Source organism: Micrasema longulum, unplaced genomic scaffold (assembly GCF_059751315.1).
Source record: "Micrasema longulum isolate JH-2025_06_02 unplaced genomic scaffold, ASM5975131v1 h1tg000173l, whole genome shotgun sequence".
In the NCBI taxonomy this organism is placed as follows: Eukaryota; Metazoa; Arthropoda; class Insecta; order Trichoptera; family Brachycentridae; genus Micrasema; species Micrasema longulum.
Window position 1 is genome coordinate 128,343 of NW_028277378.1, and position 18,164 is coordinate 146,506.

General features: G+C 32.8%; 1 protein-coding gene across 1 annotated transcript; it reads right to left on the reverse strand.

Moving 5' to 3' along the window:
• Window positions 1-1,258: 1,258 nt before the first annotated feature.
• On the reverse strand, window positions 1,259-17,908 carry Vps11 (vacuolar protein sorting 11). The gene is made up of 16 exons (XM_088242870.1): window positions 17,716-17,908; window positions 15,297-15,365; window positions 14,378-14,551; window positions 13,471-13,623; window positions 13,114-13,244; window positions 12,868-13,030; window positions 12,248-12,682; window positions 11,686-11,961; window positions 11,385-11,604; window positions 9,914-10,307; window positions 9,183-9,340; window positions 8,630-8,711; window positions 6,622-6,837; window positions 6,251-6,397; window positions 2,820-3,046; window positions 1,259-1,918 (listed from the first exon to the last, which is right to left on the reverse strand). Exons 1-16 carry the CDS (start codon window positions 17,728-17,730, stop codon window positions 1,407-1,409), a joined length of 3,372 nt encoding a protein of 1,123 aa, XP_088098996.1. The 5' UTR covers window positions 17,731-17,908; the 3' UTR covers window positions 1,259-1,406.
• Window positions 17,909-18,164: the final 256 nt, after the last annotated feature.

The following is an 18,164-nucleotide window of genomic DNA, read 5'->3' on the forward strand; positions in this document are numbered from 1 at the left end:
CTATATCTTTTTCCCAAAAAGTTTAACTCGTTATGGGCCAATTTTCACATCAAAAACTGTTTATTATAGATTATTATTATCGTTTATTTCATCTTACAGACTTACTTAATATTCCATGGGTTATAAATAAAATTTCATGATGGTAAGTGTAAATTTATTTTATACATTTTATCCCTATTTGAATAACAATACAGGTATAATTTTAACATATTTTTGGTAAGCTTAATTTAAATAGACACTACATAGATATTGCATGTATGCAGGTATGGCATTTATAAATATTTATTTATTAAACTTTTGTACAATCTCGTACACTGACGGGCTTATTGAAGCAACATTTTTTGACTGATAAAAATGATTGAATGTACAAAGTACATATTGGTATAATATACAAAAATAAATTTAATAAGTGGAAAATAAAGTAAGGTACTGCGTACCGGAGATAACAAAATATCAGTCAGCCATTCTCTTATTTGCCATCATTCAATCAAAATCACACAGCACTTTAACTTTTAAAGGTTTTTTGTTTGTTTAGTATTTTTTTTATTATTTTAAAATGCAAAATCTTTATATATACATTAATTTTGATGATCAAACCAGTGCAGTGGGTACAACCTTTCAGGCGTGTAACAAAAAAGACAAAAAACATAATTCATGTCTTAATATTACAAAAAACGTTTCTCACAATATATACATAAAAATTCAAGTTCGTGCATAAATATTTTTGCAATAATTATTATGTATAAATTATAAAATTTAGGAGAAACATAAACAATGCAATGGAGGATGAAAACCATTTTAAAAATTGTTTGCTAAAAATTATAATAGAAATAAGATTATGTTTGAATACAATATAATATGCATTTTGAGACTACATCATTTGAGTATATAATACAACAAAACGTGTTTTTTTCAATATAATTAGTTTTGAAAGAGATGATTATATTATAATTCATACATTTATTTATATAAATATATATGTACACTATATATTCTTTAAATTATTGGTTTATAAATGTAGGATATACAACAGGGGGATGATAATCCAGAAAAATACATTTGACATTACATACACATTTTATAAATTCATAATACATCATGTAAATTCCGTAATGTAGGTTCTTTAGAGCAATGAAAGTGTGTCTGTACATATAATAATGTAATACATTGTATTATATTGTAAAATACATAAGTATAAATACAAACAATATACTGTTAAACTAAGTTGCATAAAATTATACACTTACTTCGTTTTAAATCTTATTTAAATCACTTGACCCTTAATAAGAAATAAAATCTCATGTATGTAAGGTATTTTTATGGTAATTATTCTCTTTTATAAATCAGACACATATTGTTGCCCCAGAAGCAAAAGAATTTGCATTTTAACATGTGTTTATCAGTTCTTACTTAGTGGCAAATGGATTTAAGTTTTTATCATAGTCTTCATCATCATCATCATTTTCAAATGGATTTTTCGAAGTCTCTTCTTTTTCATCAGCAAATGGATTTTTCTTTTCGTCATAATCATCTTCTTCGAATGGATTATTTGCTGGTTTTGATATTTGCAATTTATTGAGAGCTGAACTGACATTATCTGCATTTACATTTCCGGAATTGATGGATGGAGACGCTCGATCAGTTGTTTTACTTCGAAGAGAAAGTGGAGAGCCTTTTTTCGGAGAGCTGTTTTTAGAATCCTTGAGATAATCATTAGATGTGTTTATGTATGAGGCTGCCAATGTTTGTTTGGAAGGAACGTGTTCAGAAGGATTGTATCTGTTGAGGTTGGCTTCCAAACTAGAACTGTATTGAGATTCCCTCTGTCTTTGTTCCATTAAACGCATGCGACCTTCTGAAGCTGGGATTATTATCGCACTTTTAGTCGGAACTTGTTTATGAACATCCGGTGTGTTTACTATAACCAAAAACCAATGTTTAAAATATACAATACATATTTTTCATTTTTTTATTTTTAAAAGATAAAGAGAAATACTTGAGTTCTTATTATTTACTCAAATATTTCAATTTTCAGACCATTTCCCAAATGTCGTAAATAACTTGTGCTGGTAAAATGGAAATCGAAATGTGATAGAGTGGGAACCTAATGAACCTCGGACCTTTTGCCCGTGAGTCCACAATACTACCACGGGACTACAAACCGGTTCTTGAATGAACCCGTTAACTGATAATAAAAAAAGCACTAATATAAAATAGTGCCGTAATTATAAAAAATAAAATCTTAGAATTGGGTTGTGGTCCTGTGGCTAGTGTCTCGGACTCACGGACCAAAGGTCCGTGGTTCGAATCTCTCTCTACCACAACTCGATTTCATTTTCTAATAAGTTCTCTTTGTTGCTAGCAAGAAGCACGGCATCATCAACTCGTTTTTGCTCTCATGTTTAAACCTTTCAGTTTTTTCATAGAGATATTAACATATCATTTTCTAACAACAAATTATTGTGATAAAACAAAACTATTTAATTAACAGTGAAGTTCTCAAAAGACTACAAATAAAATCATATTACTAAAATGACTTATTAATGCTATTAGCATCTAAATATGAGCCCATTGCAGGTGAAGTGAACCAACTGATAAAATGATCAAACTTTTGTACTCAAAGTTTTAACTCTGTGAGCTTTTCGTCTTTTTTTTTATTTAACTGTTTGGACATTTTTAATTAACATACCTGTTTTGTACATAAAGAACCGGAAAGTACAGAAATGTAATATGAGCAATGAGTTAACTTCGCCTTTCAATTGTCGGTAAGTTCACTTCGCCTGCAATGGGCTTATATATTTAATATCGATATTCCTTACCCTGCTTACTATTGCCTTCATCAAGTCGCAGCCTAGCTTCTGCCCCCGGCCCATACGTAAGATTTTCAACCTTGGGTAAGACTCTACTCGGCGCAGGAGTCTTGGATATTACAACAGACTCATTTTGCCAGGGAGTGGAGTCGGAATCTACAGATATACTATCATTAGAAATAACTGTCAGCTTATTAAAAACTCCTCGCCCAAAATAATCTGCCACAACTGAAAAACTGAAACAAAAGGAAGACAATTGTAAATAAATGTAAGAGATGGTAAGATACCGAAAATTTCCCCTGCGCCCTCAAATAATACAGTAAATAGGTTCTATAATAATAGAAAACGCACTAATTTTAGAGGCTGCAGAATTCTCCTTAATGAAAAATAACAGTTCATGAATCAGCGTAAAATGTACCACATTTCTCATATCACGAGTAAATTGATGAAAAAATCTCTAAAGCATTATCCATACATAGTTTGAAACTACAGTTATTCATATTGCTTTTAGCGATATTGGAAAGTTCCTTTGATTTGAATAAGCTAATTCATACATGTTTTGAAATCTAGTAATTATTTGATATTCAAAGGTACTCCTATTAAAATATTAAATTTGTTTTTCTTTCGCTAGTGGGATGGAAAAAAGATTTGATGTCATAAATCAAAATAAATTAGAATAAACCTTTTAAAAAGGTCAAAACACATAATCTGCAGAGTACCAGTAGTGCGTGACATCGTTTTGTATTTATACTCGTGACAAACTAAATCGACACCTGTCAAAATACTAAGAAAACATGAAGCAACACAAAGTATGGATTATGATAAAACATGTGTTGACATTGATTACTCGGGCGCGTGTACAATGTTATCAAATGTATCGTGGTGGGTATTGGTGATTTAGTTATCTTTGTTTTTATGGATTACATTATAAATTTTCCTCACCTTTAAAGAAATAAATAGATGTACTGTTTCAGTAGTTCTGTTAAAAACTAGTTTTAATTATTTTTTTTAATTCTCTATTTATTTTTAAAAATTTAATAAAGAGAGAAATTATTAAACATTCACATTAAGACAAATGTGAGCAAACTTGCTTTTAGCGGTATTGTATTGTAACATGATTTTGTTGTAGGTATTTAAAAATATTTTTATTTTGTATTAAAATGTATGAATCAAATTACATGTAAACACAATTTACATTATAGTAAATAGTATGTACTTTTTTTTTCTGTACATGGATGCAGTAAATATTTTTGGTAGTCTCAAAATGAGAATGCCATCCTTCCATCTTTAATATCCATCCAGACTGATGATTTCAAAATAAATCAAAAGTTTTATAAAATCTCCATATCTCATTGCTTAAAAACATATACCAAAAATAGGATAATACTATGTCACCTGGATTAAAATTTAAAAGCCAAAATTTTCATTACATGTGCTCAAAAATAATATATACCTAATATATATACATATATATGTATGTATATATATGAGGCCCTTAGTATCAAAATGGCCAAACGACCCCATACCTATTTTCGAGCAATCACTAAAATCTGTAATAGCACTTTTCAATTTAAATATTTACAAAAAAAATAATTGTTTGATCATATTTGGTGCCATTAACACTTTGAACAATTAACCTAAAGGTTGACATAACAAGAAACGCTATGCCGTTGGCCGCCTTGATACTATTTTTAGCGTTTGGTCATCTTTGATACTGATAGCCTAATATATATATATATATATAAAGGGTGGTCCAACCATAACGCACAATGTTAATTATGAGCCACACCTTAATGTTAAGTTTTTTACCCAACTTTATTTGACATTTCTTTGTTTGTCTTTGACAAATTCAACCATGGAGAGTTACACAATTGAACAGCGCGTTAAGATTGTTGAAGCGTTTTATGAAAATGGGCGTTCAAATCAAAATGCATTTTGTGATTTTTTTGGTCAGCATAATCGACCAAATGTGTCCACAATCAGGAGAATTGTGCGCAAATTTCAGCAAACCGGGTCTGTAGGAGATGTGAAAACACCTGTGCATGCTCGCCTAGTTCATTCTTTGGAAAACATTACTACTGTTCGCGATAGTGTGGCAGAAGAGCCGTCAACCTCGACTCGCCGTCGTGCTCAACAATTGAACATCTCACAGACATCACTGATGCAAATTTTGAATAAAGACTTGAATTTACACGCTAACAAGGTCCAATTGACTCAAGAACTGAAGCCTAGTGACCATTTCGAGCGTCGTCAATACGCCGAATGGTTGGTTGAACAGACAGAAGTGAATAATGACTTTACGAAGAAAATCATCTTCAGCGATGAGGCACACTTTCACCTCAGTGGATTCGTTAACAAGCAGAATTGCCGCATTTGGGAAAATGAGAATCCACGAGTGATTGTTGAAAAGCCGATGCATCCACAAAGAGTGACTGTTTGGTGCGGTCTTTGGGCTGGCGGCGTCAGCTGTACTTATTAAAAAATGAGGTCGGCTGAGCAGTTACCCTGAATGGTGTTCGCTATCGCGAGATGATAACGGACTTTTTGTGCCCAGAAATTGAGGATATGGTGCTGGACGATATGTGGTTCAAACAGGACTGTGCCACTTGCCACACAGCCAATGAAACAATGGCTCTTTTGCGTGAGAAATTCAATGGCCGTGTTATCTCACGTCATGGCGATGTTAATTGGCCGCCACGATCATGTGATTTGACACCGTTGGACTTCTTTCTTTGAGGATATTTAAAAAAAAAAGTGTATGTCAATAAGCCAAAAACAATTCAAGAGCTAAAGCATGAGATAATTCAGCACATTAATGACATTGAACCTTAATTATGCCTCAGCGTCATTGAAAATATGAACCATTGGATAGAGGTATGCTGAAGCCGTGGCGAGCATATGGCCAATATTTTGTTTCACACATAATTGTCATAGATCTTTATATCATAATAAAAAAAAATAAGACAATTCTCTGAAAAATTTTTGTTTTATTTACAATTAACATGGTGCGTTATGGTTGGACCACCCTTTATATATTTTTAACCATTTAATTTATACTATTTTTGAGCACTGTACTGTAATGCGAATTTTGGCATTCAATTTTTTAAATATATTATCATTGAAAACCAGTCCACAAAAAAATATGGGCAGGCGACATTCCGCTTTGATAGCAGGTAAAGGATGGATGAAAAAAGCGGAGGACAGAAAGGAGTGAAACGTTTGGAATAGGCTGTGGAGTGAACAGGGCAGAAGAAAAAGAAGATTATGATGAAACTTCACGACACATGTATAAAAAAACAATGCTTAAAAATAAAATTTACCCAACGGAATTTGATACCATACTGTTTTTATACTAATTTTATTTAGCTTTAAATATAGAATGAATTTTATAGCCAGTTTTTAATATGTTTTTTACACTAGGGAAAAATATAGAAACTTACCCATCAGGAGCTCTTTCAAGTTGGGCATGGAATGTTTCAGTAGTATGCGCACTAGCTCCCTGACTTTTCAAAACTTCTAGAAGTTTCTTAGTGTTGGGAACACACGCGGGACACTCGGTCTCATTTTCTGAGAAACTCTGGAAGCAACTGAAATAAGAATTCATATTATTTATATAACGTAAAAATAATATCAGTTTTGTAAGTGATCTACAAATATAGCCACAAATTCAAAATGCATTAAACTTATTTATGTTATGTTTTTATGATTATCAACAATTTCAGAATGGTGATTTTCTAAACTGAAGTATCTCCATTTCTTTATTAATATATATTAAGATGTTACTGAATTATTTTCTGATTTATCAACTTACTGCTGGTGATAGCTGTGATTGCAGAAGAAGTGGCGTGTGGGAAGGTCCAGGGGGCAGTTGCAGGCGGCGCACCGTGAAGCTTGGAAGGTCGTGGGAGACTCTTCAGCCATCTTCAAGGCAGAGCGACCCTTCTCCGCTTCTGCGCAGTATTTTTCCGCCAGAGAAACTTCTCGCCCCATCACTTCACTCTCTCCTGACAATATATCCATCAGGTATCTACGGACACAGTTAAATATTCAACTTAAAGCGATTTTTTTTTTTTACTCCATATTTTAACCGTGAATGGAATAGTACTGTTTGATTGCATATATGTATGTATTGCTGTGTCCAGGAGGATGAAGAATACTGTTCTGTGTGTGAAATAGAACCAAAACCATGGATGAGTGTTTTCGACTCAATGACTGCTCTCAAATGAAAATCCTGAAAAAGGAAATCGATTGGAGATAAGTCCTCTTTGTTGTGTAGTGGTCGACACATTAACCTACCATTCTTCAGGTCCTGGGTTCAATTCCTGGCAGAGTGAGATATTTATTTTAAAGGTTGTTGAAACTGCAATATTTATATGTAATAACACAACAATTTGTTTTATCCTAAGAATAAAACAAAGTTTAGGCAATAGGAGAAGGAAGGAGTCGAATTTAAGTTGGGTTTAAAACAAACTAAAGACCGAGTCTTAATTGAGAGAGGTATGTCATTCCAAATACGAATGGCTAATCATTACCATTTCCTTATACGCATCTAATGATCAAGGGCACTCTTATCACAGCGTAACAACATAAAAACATTCGTCTTGGTTCTATTTTACACAAAGAACTGCATTCATCATACTCCTCTGAAAAATACATAGATAAAACATTTGAACACAAAATAAATTCGAAAATAAGTTGATTCGTAAATATTTAAGCCAAAGGTAGAATACAAGTAGTCGTTGACTTATGACTTATAACCTATGCGACTTATAACTGTTTGACTTTATGACCACAATCCGTGCTCAGTTGAGTTTGCGCTGTGATGGCTAAAAATATTTACGATGCGAATGTTAATGGATGCAGAAATCGAGGCAAATTTAACAAATACTTGAAGATGGTCATGTTAAAAGTCAGAATAATCGGCGCGCGTGCATGAGAATATGTAAGAATTTAGAGGAAACAAGAACTGTATGCAAGGAAAGAGTGATACGGCATTCTATCCTCTCTGCCCACTCTTACGGGAAAACGTTGTGTGTTTAGTGAATGAACATAGAAAATAAATACAATCTCAAAAAAAATAAACCTTAGTATTCTATAAGCTTACTTACAACCAGACGTACTTATGACCGGTTAATCAGAATCAACTGCAGTCATAAGTCGACAACTACCCGCAGTGAATATAAACCAGCCAATCATATGAACTGTGAATCTAGACTTCTATGTTCCGTTTCATATAAAACTTATTTATTTTTATGTTATTTTGTAGGGTGTCCAACAAATAGGAATCATTTTCAGGAGGTCCGAGGTTTGAACCTTTTCTAATAAAAAAACATTTAGGTCTATGCAAACATCAATACTAATTGTATACATACATCATGTCAATACGTTTATACACCATAGTACATTGTCTATCTGTTCAAGATTTTGATAAAACTGGCCGTCATTATAAAATCTGTAGAAGATTCAAATACAGTATCAGTCTACAAAGAATTGAACATACTTAAAATATTGTCAAAAAAACCCTTTATAATATATTATTTTTATTATTTCAATATTTTATTTGTAAGAAAAATTGCGATAGAACAGTATAACTTTACTGCTATTGGTAGCAATAAAATAGTTGGTTGGAACTTGATAAGAGAAACACGAAACTATAAAATTACGTTTGTGTATTCACAAGGTAGACATAAATAACTACATAATAACATTTTTACCATGGTCATTGTAAGTTAATATTTTTGTGGAAAAAAATTGTAAAGAATATAATATAGAATTAAACTATATACATAATTATAAAATGTTTTTTTTTAAGTTCTTACTTGCGTACAAATCCTAACGTGCATGTTTGTGAGTTTGAGAGGCAGTCAATTACTAGAAGGGGCGAAAGTAGACGCTGATTTGCTGGAATAAGATACAACTCATTAGATTACTAACCTAACAGAAATATGTAATACAATTTTTTCAAATAGTAACTTATTTGAATAAACGTCGCGCATGCGGGTGTCGGGGAGTATTACAAGATTTGAGTCCAGAAGGATTATAACTCGAGACAAGTTAGAAATGCAAAATTAATAATTTCTTCATTAATTACTGTGGCGAGCGATCATTAGAGAATTTTCAATTCTCTACCAAGAAATATAGTTAGCATTGGTAACATACGAAATTGCATTAAAAGGGACCACAAACGAGCGATACCTCCGGTCTCTAATGTACAAGTTACAAGTAGAATATTGACACTTTTGAATGGTAAGCCCTTCCAAAATAGGCATATTCACAATGGATAATGAAAATAAGCCATATAAATTAGCTATGATTATTAGAGATTCTTTCACATTCACATTATAATTATTTTCATTGTCATGATTTATTTACCTATTACATTGAGAACTTCCGGTAAATGTTGCGAAGGTGGAGGGCCCCACAAGAGTTGTACCCAGAGATGGGGTTCCTGCCCCCCGAACCTGCGGCAGCAATCCAGAGCGGACTCTACGTCACCTTGTGACATGTGATAGCGCAAAATCTGTTGGTACCTAAAAACAAAAAAATAAAAATAGATTTGATAGATAGATTGCTCCATTTATGAGATAATTTTTTTTATAAATGGGAGCCATCAAATAAACTTAAGTCTTCAGATACAGTGTGCGGTTGCAAAAATTGGAAGAATTGTAATCCAAAAAAATATTCTAGTAACTTCTAAACTTATAAAATAAATGTCGTATGTATCTTATTTAGTTACAATAGAGCATTAATTAACAAAAAAAATCTAAATCATCGGTCAGCGTGCATTACCACCAATCTACTAAATAAACTTTTTCCAGGAGACAATAAAAACTGTTGTTATAATCAAATCTAATACATTATTTACTCTGATCCGCGGTATTGTTCTTCTTCGTAAAGCTTGCCTTCTATTGATCCCACGCATATCGTAAGATTAGGGAACATTCAATAAGAGTTAAAAATCGCCCCATATAAAAATATCATTTTTGCCAAAATTGTAGATTGGCGATAATGCACGCCGACTGGCAAAATGTACCAAGATAAAATTTATTATATCTACATGATCAATAAAGTAAATTAAAATTAATAAGCGCATGATTACTCACAGTTTACTTTCTTCATACAGATACAATATTCCTGGTTTAAAATTGAGCATTTGACAAATTATCAAAGTCTGATCTTTATCATAATTGGCTTCTGTATTTTGTAAAAGTCTGACCACTTTTTGTTCGTAAGCTGTCTTCAGCGCAGGTTTATCCTTCAACCCTGACCAAACGTGAAGATGATGTTCTATGAGAGTATTGTAAACTAATGTGGACCAGTTGACCTCATTCTGGACTAGGTGTTCGAGAAACTCTACGAGACGTTCAGAGTTATTGAGGAAGAGGTGAATATACTCCTCGGGGCGAGCCCTGTCCGCTTGGTTGCGAGAAATCACACCAGCCATCATGTCGTCATCCACCAGAAGTTTGTTTCTTGGTTTGTAATCAATACAAAGGCCTGAAAAAAACATTATTATACAGTAAACCCCCCTATAACGTTGAGATCGGTACCACGTTATCAGGGGAGAACTTTATAGGGGGTTAATGTTTTTAAATAGTATTTTTAAATTTAAACCAGCATGACATTTAATTCACCGTGACAGTTTATCAGTTAATTTTACAAAATGGGTTAGCATATGATGAATAAATGTAATAAAAACTATTCCGGGAATACGTTTTATTTTACTGATACCTATTAAAACAAAATAAAATTTATATGAAAAACCAAACAATGATTGTCGAAAGCAAATAAAGATTGACATCTTAAATTGTGTAACCAAGTCTGTATTTAATCACTGTCAGTATCATTAAATATCACGTTCCATCGAGACTTTTGAATACCAGTTACACAATTTCTTCATAATTCTGATTATCAACTGGATTACAATTTTCTTTATTGTCGAAAATAATTTTTCCCTGCATTTCTTTGTCAATTTTGTGTAATGTAATGTTAGTTCCGCTGAACCCATCTATCAAGGTCAAGGCGCACTGACCTACTGGGTCATACGGGGTACCACTGTTAAAGGAAAAAACTGCCGCAAACGTTATAGGGGAAAACCTTATATGAGTGTATTTTCCTATAATCCTATGTAAAAAACAACAAGCAATTCAAGAGTTAATTTATTTGGGTTGGTTGAATCATTCATTCCTTTGAAAGGAAAGTATTACAAAGAATCTGCGGACCATTGAGAGAAGGTAATTAGTGGCGCATTCGGTCTAACGATGAACTGTATAGCATATACCAGGCCCCAAGCATCTTGACACATATAAAAATGCTTAGATTAAATGGGACAGACATGTACAGTAAATGCCTGATTCGTGTGTCCTTAAAAGACTAATGAGCGGACACCCGGGTAGAAGGAGATTAGTGGGAAGACCCAGACTGAGATGGAAGGAAGAAGTGGAGGATGCAGCGCAGCTTCACAGCAGTTAAGGACAGACAAAGTTGGAGGCAAAAGTTTCAGGAGGCCAAGGCTCGATATGGGCTGTAGCAGCATGGGAAAGAGAATCATTCATAGATAGATCAAAATTTTACCTTTAAGAAATTGTGTGCTCTCTGCAGGAACATGGTGGATGAGAACATTTCCATATTTTTTCATAAAGACATCAGCATCATCAAATTCTAAATCTGCAATATAATCCAAAGCCGCTAAGAAATCTTTTTTATCTTCAGTCACTATTCTTAAATACCAGTCATGTTGTTTGTGCTTTTTGGATAAATGTAGAGCGTCATCAGAACTTACTTGACGACAAACCTACAGAATAATTAATATATTTAGTGCACATTGAAATCACATAAATACAGAACAGATCACAGCTGTTTCGATAATATTTACCTTTATAGCAATTTCTACATCAAAGTCTATGACTCTATCTTTGGCGTTGATGAATTCTTTAAGCTTCCCATGTTGATCATGTTGGTCGAGTTTTACAAAGCAAGTTAGTAGTAGAGTTGTGTGGTCTTCAGTAGCCAAACCTTTCTTATGTAACTCCTGGAGGTAAAATGTTAATGGCTCTAAATGTCTAGAGTCCAGGTATTTCCTGATAACGTAGGATGTCTCTAACCTGCCTATGGTTTGAACATATTGCTCGATTGCTCCTTTTGGATCCCCCTGTAAACATTAATAAAAATATTCTACATTTCATCATAAAAAAATAAGTGTTATGCTGTTTGCATTGGCGAAATTTAGTGATTCAATTCCAATAAATATTTTTTTACTAATGTTTTATCAAATAAAGAAAAATTCGTTTTTAATCTGTAAAATATTTTCAACACAAGTAACCTAAACATTATGTTCTACCAAATGTTTGTCTTACACAGCTTACATAAAAAAATGGTTCTCACATTACAACTAATATCTAGATATTAAAATATAATGATTGAAATCAAAAGAATACCTTCATATACAAATGGTCTCCATATTGAGTATAAATATCAATCAGGCCTTCTGTGTCATACTTTTGACTACTGGCAATTCTTATAGCGACATCATACAAATTCTTTTTAAAAAGTAAACTCAATTTAGACTGAAGATCTTTCTCATCCAAATGATGAATTTGTTTGTCTTTTGTGACAATATAAAATGCTCCCCATTCTATGACTACGGCTTGTATTTCTTCTAGTGAAATTGAGAAGAAAGTGAATTTGTTTTGAATATCTAGGATGGTTATTTGGTTTGTGGTTGGAGTTTCAGTATTAGACGAGGAAGCTTGTGCAGTTTTAGGATCTGTGGAAATAGATACGAGATAACTCCTAAACCAATCAATTCTCTTCTTATCTCCACTAAGAGAGTAACAAGGTCCTCGCCCATTGGTGGTGTAGAAATATATCGCCTAAACAAAATAAATTTGTAATTTTTAATTATTTTTTTTATCAATGAATATAGTTACATAAAATGATAATTACATGTATTTTTTTCTATTAAAATCTACTTTGATATATTAAGTTAATCTTTATTAAATTAAGTTAAATCAAATAATAAAATTGAAAGACGATAGAAAAAATTATTTATACATACATCATTTCTAGCCACAACAAATTGTTGATCAGCCATAACGGCACAATTGGGTTTACAACCCAACGGACTATCATCCATCACTATTCCCCTTTCCTTTCCACTACTTCCTACACTGTAAACCATCACAGATGATCGACTGGCCACAAACAGATGGCTCGTCCCTCTAAAAAAAAAGCAATATTTCAAAGGGCATTGTAAATGTGTACATCATTTGTTTAAAAAATATGGCTAACAACAATTACTGACTTAAACGCCAATCCTGTGATAGCAGTGTTGCCGGTGTCGGGCAATGTTTTCATTTTACCGCTTCTTTGCCGAGTTATATCTCCTCTGAAGAGTGTGACCGAGCCATCTCCGAAACCAACAGCCATCAAATTCTATAATGATAAATCAACATGACATGTGGTGACTCAATAAATAAATATTTGTCAAAACCAAAACAATGTTAAGGGACATAGAATATAATTATCAGTATTTTAAGTTTACTGAAATTATGGTAATGATATTTATTATTTTATTGAGTTTTTCTACTGACATTTCATGATGAAACTGCATTTTATTCATTAAAGTAATTTTTTTGTTTAATAATTGTGGCATCCGTACCTTATTATCATGTACAGCGAGAGCTGTGGCAGGTGTCGGCCTCAAGTGTGAAGGGACAGCACGGGCAATCTTCACACACATGGGGTTACCTTGTTGGTTCTGGCGAGCTCCATCCCAGACCTTCAGAATGGGGTTTATTCCTACTTCATCTTCCTACAAAAGATAAAAAAATAATATAGAATACAAACTATCACACTCCAATTACTTAGAATTTAGAATTAATTTAACAGGTCTAGCAATTAAAATCTCAAAATAATTAACGGAACATCATCTAGCAGAATGTACAGAAATCACCACTTTACAATAGCAAAAGGAGGTAAAGATCTGCAGACAGAAGGTACATTCATATTGTTAAGTATTAATTATACCTAGCTTCACCGGAAATTGAATCCGGAGGAAACACTGTGTGAAAGACCAGTGTTGTGTTCACAAAGGTCCACCAGCCAGTGTTGTGTCCACATAGGTTGCCATGTTGATGAATGAGGAAGTTCAGTGGTTTAAAAAAAAAAACTTTTGTTGTTCTTTTTCCCTTTTTCTCGGTGAGTTCTGCTGATTCGTCAGTTGACTTACCGTAAACCGGAAATAAATCGCAACTCTCTTATCATTAGTGACTCGGAAGAACTAGTAGTCATGAAAAGTAGTTTGTTTTTATTAAAATCATTTTCATACATTTTCAAGAAACTTCACTGTACAATTTAATGCTCTCATTTTTACTGCCCGTAAGAATACATTTTTTATATCCAATTTCCCGTAGGGCTGAACTTCCTCATTATAGTATTAATTTTCTATAACTTATAAGAATACTTTAACTTTCTTTTTTTCTTGCTCGTTTGCAAAGAATGAATTGCCACAAGACCTTTAAAAAATTACAATAGCTGTTGAATGACGACTGACAATTATTACTTACGCCAATAGTAACCAAACAAGGATCATGTTTCAACTGAACTGCAACGGCGATGCTAACTTCGTAGGCTTTAAAAGAGGTGACCGTCCATGCTCGAGATATTAATTTGATCCATCCATTAGTATCTCCTATGACCAAATGAGAATTTCCACTTGTGCAGAGTTGTATTGTGGTATCCTAATGAATAAACAAACATAATAAACAAGCAAATTTCGCTAAGAGATAATTATAAATCAGGGTTTTGACTATATATATATTGATGAAACAATATTTCTATGGTTAATAAATAATAAGCATTACGAGTGGGTGATGTCAGATCAGTTAAAAAAGAAACCCTTGAATTATAAATATGTCTACTAACAAGAGGAAGTGTGTCTCAATGAATGTGGTGTGAAAAATGTTGAAGTGTGTAAAATGTTTTCTCTATCCACAGTGTCAAGATTGTGGAAATATAATAATGTTTATTTATTTGCACTTGAAAAGAACATCACAAACACAAAACAATTTAGAAAGCGGTATGTTTATAAGCATTTATTATAATTTTCCTCAAAAGTTTTATTTTGAAATTATCTATAAATTATGTGTATATTTATTTGCTTCCTTAGTGACAATATGCAATGGCAATTGTATTTTAAAAAAAACCTTTTTCTAGTATAATGAGCAATGCTTATATATTTTTCTCTTAGTAACCAAGTTTTTTTTTTATTTTTTTTTTTTATTTAAATCTTAAAGTAGGGCACACATATCAAACATATTGTTATGTGTGTTCTAATAATAACATTAAAAATATATTTAATTTATAAATTGTTTATCACATATGTCTTGACCATTATTTTAAATTTTGATATGTTTTTTTCTTTTAGTTTGACTGTATATAAAAATACAATGCAATATATACAATGAAGTGAGTATCTTTAATTACCTGTAATGCTTCAGCTACTTTTCCCCCATCCACATTTTTATTGAGATCAAAGAAGTTTAGCCGTCTCCACTGAAAGCACACATGTGAAGAAATTACAAATTTGTAATAATTGTCCAAATTAAATTCATTCACTCCATAGCATCTTGTTTAGAGTGGCTCGATTTTTCATACTAGGTTCATAACAACCATGCTCAAGAAAATGAAATTTTCAAGCCAAACACTTAACAACAAACTTCAAAATTAGCTATTTATCTCTTCTCAGTAAAAACGACCTCAGATACACTCTTTTGTACGAAAAATGTAGATATCCCTTCCATATAACACTTAAATGGAAACATTTCCTGGCACCGTGTTTAAGGAAGCATCAGCCTGACATGCATAACCGTACATTATCAAGGTTTTCAAAACATTCTACAAGACGTTAACTAGATACCAGCTCAGACCATATGTGCCAGCGATCAAGGAACTATGCTGTGTATCAATGGTGGCTAGCTGTTCTGTACTTTACGTTTTCAAGGCATCATTTTGGCCTTTATTTTAATAGGAAGAATGCGGGACCATACATAATAAACTCAGTGTCCCATATTTTTTTTCTAAATTTTAGATCATAATATATTTATTAATATATACGCCTAATGGGCATTTTAAAGGACATATTTATACATAGAAAATTAGTATAAAGAAAAATAGAAAAACACAATGGTATATAGTAGACTTTGTGGGAATGGAAGCGGGAGAGAGGTGTTTATAATTGAATTTGATTTAGTGATTGTTTGAAAGAAGACAACTTGTTATCAAAGAAATCAAGACTGGTATGTTTGTTGGCAGATAAAAAAATTCTGGGCATAGGGGAATGAAAACCATAGTTAGTTATATGATTATCGGTATGAAAGAGTAAGTTTTGTCTGAGGTTTCTAGTAGGGATATTTAATTTTATTGAGCTCAGTAGTTCAGGCGCATCAAAGAGTGAGTTGAGAATTTTAAATAGGACTAGAAAGTCGGATTTATTTCGACGGTTTTGAAGAGAAGATATATTCAAGCTAGCTTCTAACTCATTTTACGCATATTGGTCTCTGGATAAGCCCAACCTCTAGCCTATCTTTCTCAAAAATCGATGTTGAACTGATTCAATATTCTTGATGTGAACATCATAACATGGAGACTGGATAACAGAAGAATACTCTAGGTGCAGGCGAACTAGGGAACAGAAGAGAGTTTTAAGGGTATTGATATTTTTGAAGTCAGTTGTGCTTCTGTAAATAAATCCAAGGAGTTTTAAGGATTTATTGATAACATGTTCAATATGAATTGTAAAAGAAAGTTTACTGTCAAGTATAATACCTAAATCTCGTGTACTAGACACAGATAATAATATTTCATTGTTCAGTGAGTAGTCATACATGATTGGATTTTCCAGATGAAAAAATTTCATAACCTTGCACTTACTTAAGTTGAGATGTAGATGATATATGTATTGTAAACTGAATTAGTTACTCAAAAAGATTTTTTTTCCAACAAACAACAAACAAACCATCACGCCATTTCGCAATTGGGGTAGGCAGAGAGGATAGAGTGGCACATCACTCTGTCTTTGCATACAGACCTCGCTTCCTCTACATTCAACATCTTCTGATGCACGCATGCCGATTATTCTGACTTTAGACATGTCCGCCTTCAAATATTTGTTGAATTTAGTCATGCCATGTCTTTCTTAGTCTTCCTGGTTTGCTCCATCTGTCAACATTCGCGTCGTAAATCCTTTTAACCGTTCTTTCGTTGTCTATTCGCTCTACATGCCCAAACCAAAGCGGCACTCATTTCTTGATTTTGTGGGTAATGCTTGTCTCAGCCTCACGTAATACAAAAATCTCAATATTTGTACGCCTATCATATATAGTTTTACTACACACATTTGAATCCTCGGGCGATTCGTCGAATGTCGAAATTCGTGCATTATGTGCTATTTTTATAATTTACCAAAATATTTCAATTTTGGTGACCATTTTCGACGAGTTGTTAATAATTCACTATTAGAAAATGGAAATAAAGTTTGGGGAGAGTGGAGTTTGAACCTCAGATCACTGATACGTGTGTCTGCAACACTAGCCACGGAACTGCAACCCGATTACAGTGGTAAAAACATTTTTTTTTCTGTTGACCAGGTCAGGGATCTTAATTTGAATCTCAGACAGGAGGGTTAATGAACTTGCTACTAAACTATGTTGGCGGACATTATCTAGTTTAAAAACATATTTTCAAGTTTTTCACCGTATACTGAACAAACTATTTGTCTGCAACGTTAGAATAAAGAACTTTGGTAGATACAAGTAAAAAAAGGTTGATGTATAGTAAGAATCATCGTGTGAACTCATACTACGGCGTACCTAAGTTGTTTTGAAACATATAACAAAATACTAACCTCTAAAAAGGCCATTGTTTTCCACAAATAAAATTTATTCGGGTGTAAACTAGGATTACGCCATGTGCTTTCCTTGTGTTGGTTATATCAGGACATCATAAGAGCAAATATTATTAAAGAACAAATATTTTTTGACAACAGACAAGAGGGCTGTCAAAATAATGATAAAATATTTTTTGACATTAAACACTCTGTTTTACCGACATCTTATTCAATATTCGCACCACAATGAGTCACGGCATTACTAACGGCATCTGTGAATAGTTTATATAATTAGGGTTTATTATCAAAAAGTATTTCGTTTGAAAAAGAGATGGTGTTTTACTTAAAATCAATAAACTGGCAGGTGTGTATTCAAAATAATACATTGTAATATTAACATTTTTTTAAAATTTGATGCCTATGAAGGTGATGTTCGGAGAAGAAATATTTTTTTTTATCGACTATTT

What these genes read in the sequence shown, in the direction of transcription:
- Vps11 (XM_088242870.1), bottom strand. An exon ending in TCGCTGTACATGATAATAAG is followed by an intron (nt 13,245 to 13,470) that starts GTACGGATGCCA and finishes TTATCATTATAG; the next exon opens with AATTTGATGGCTGTTGGTTT. An exon ending in AATCACAGCTATCACCAGCA is followed by an intron (nt 6,398 to 6,621) that starts GTAAGTTGATAA and finishes TTCTTATTTCAG; the next exon opens with TTGCTTCCAGAGTTTCTCAG.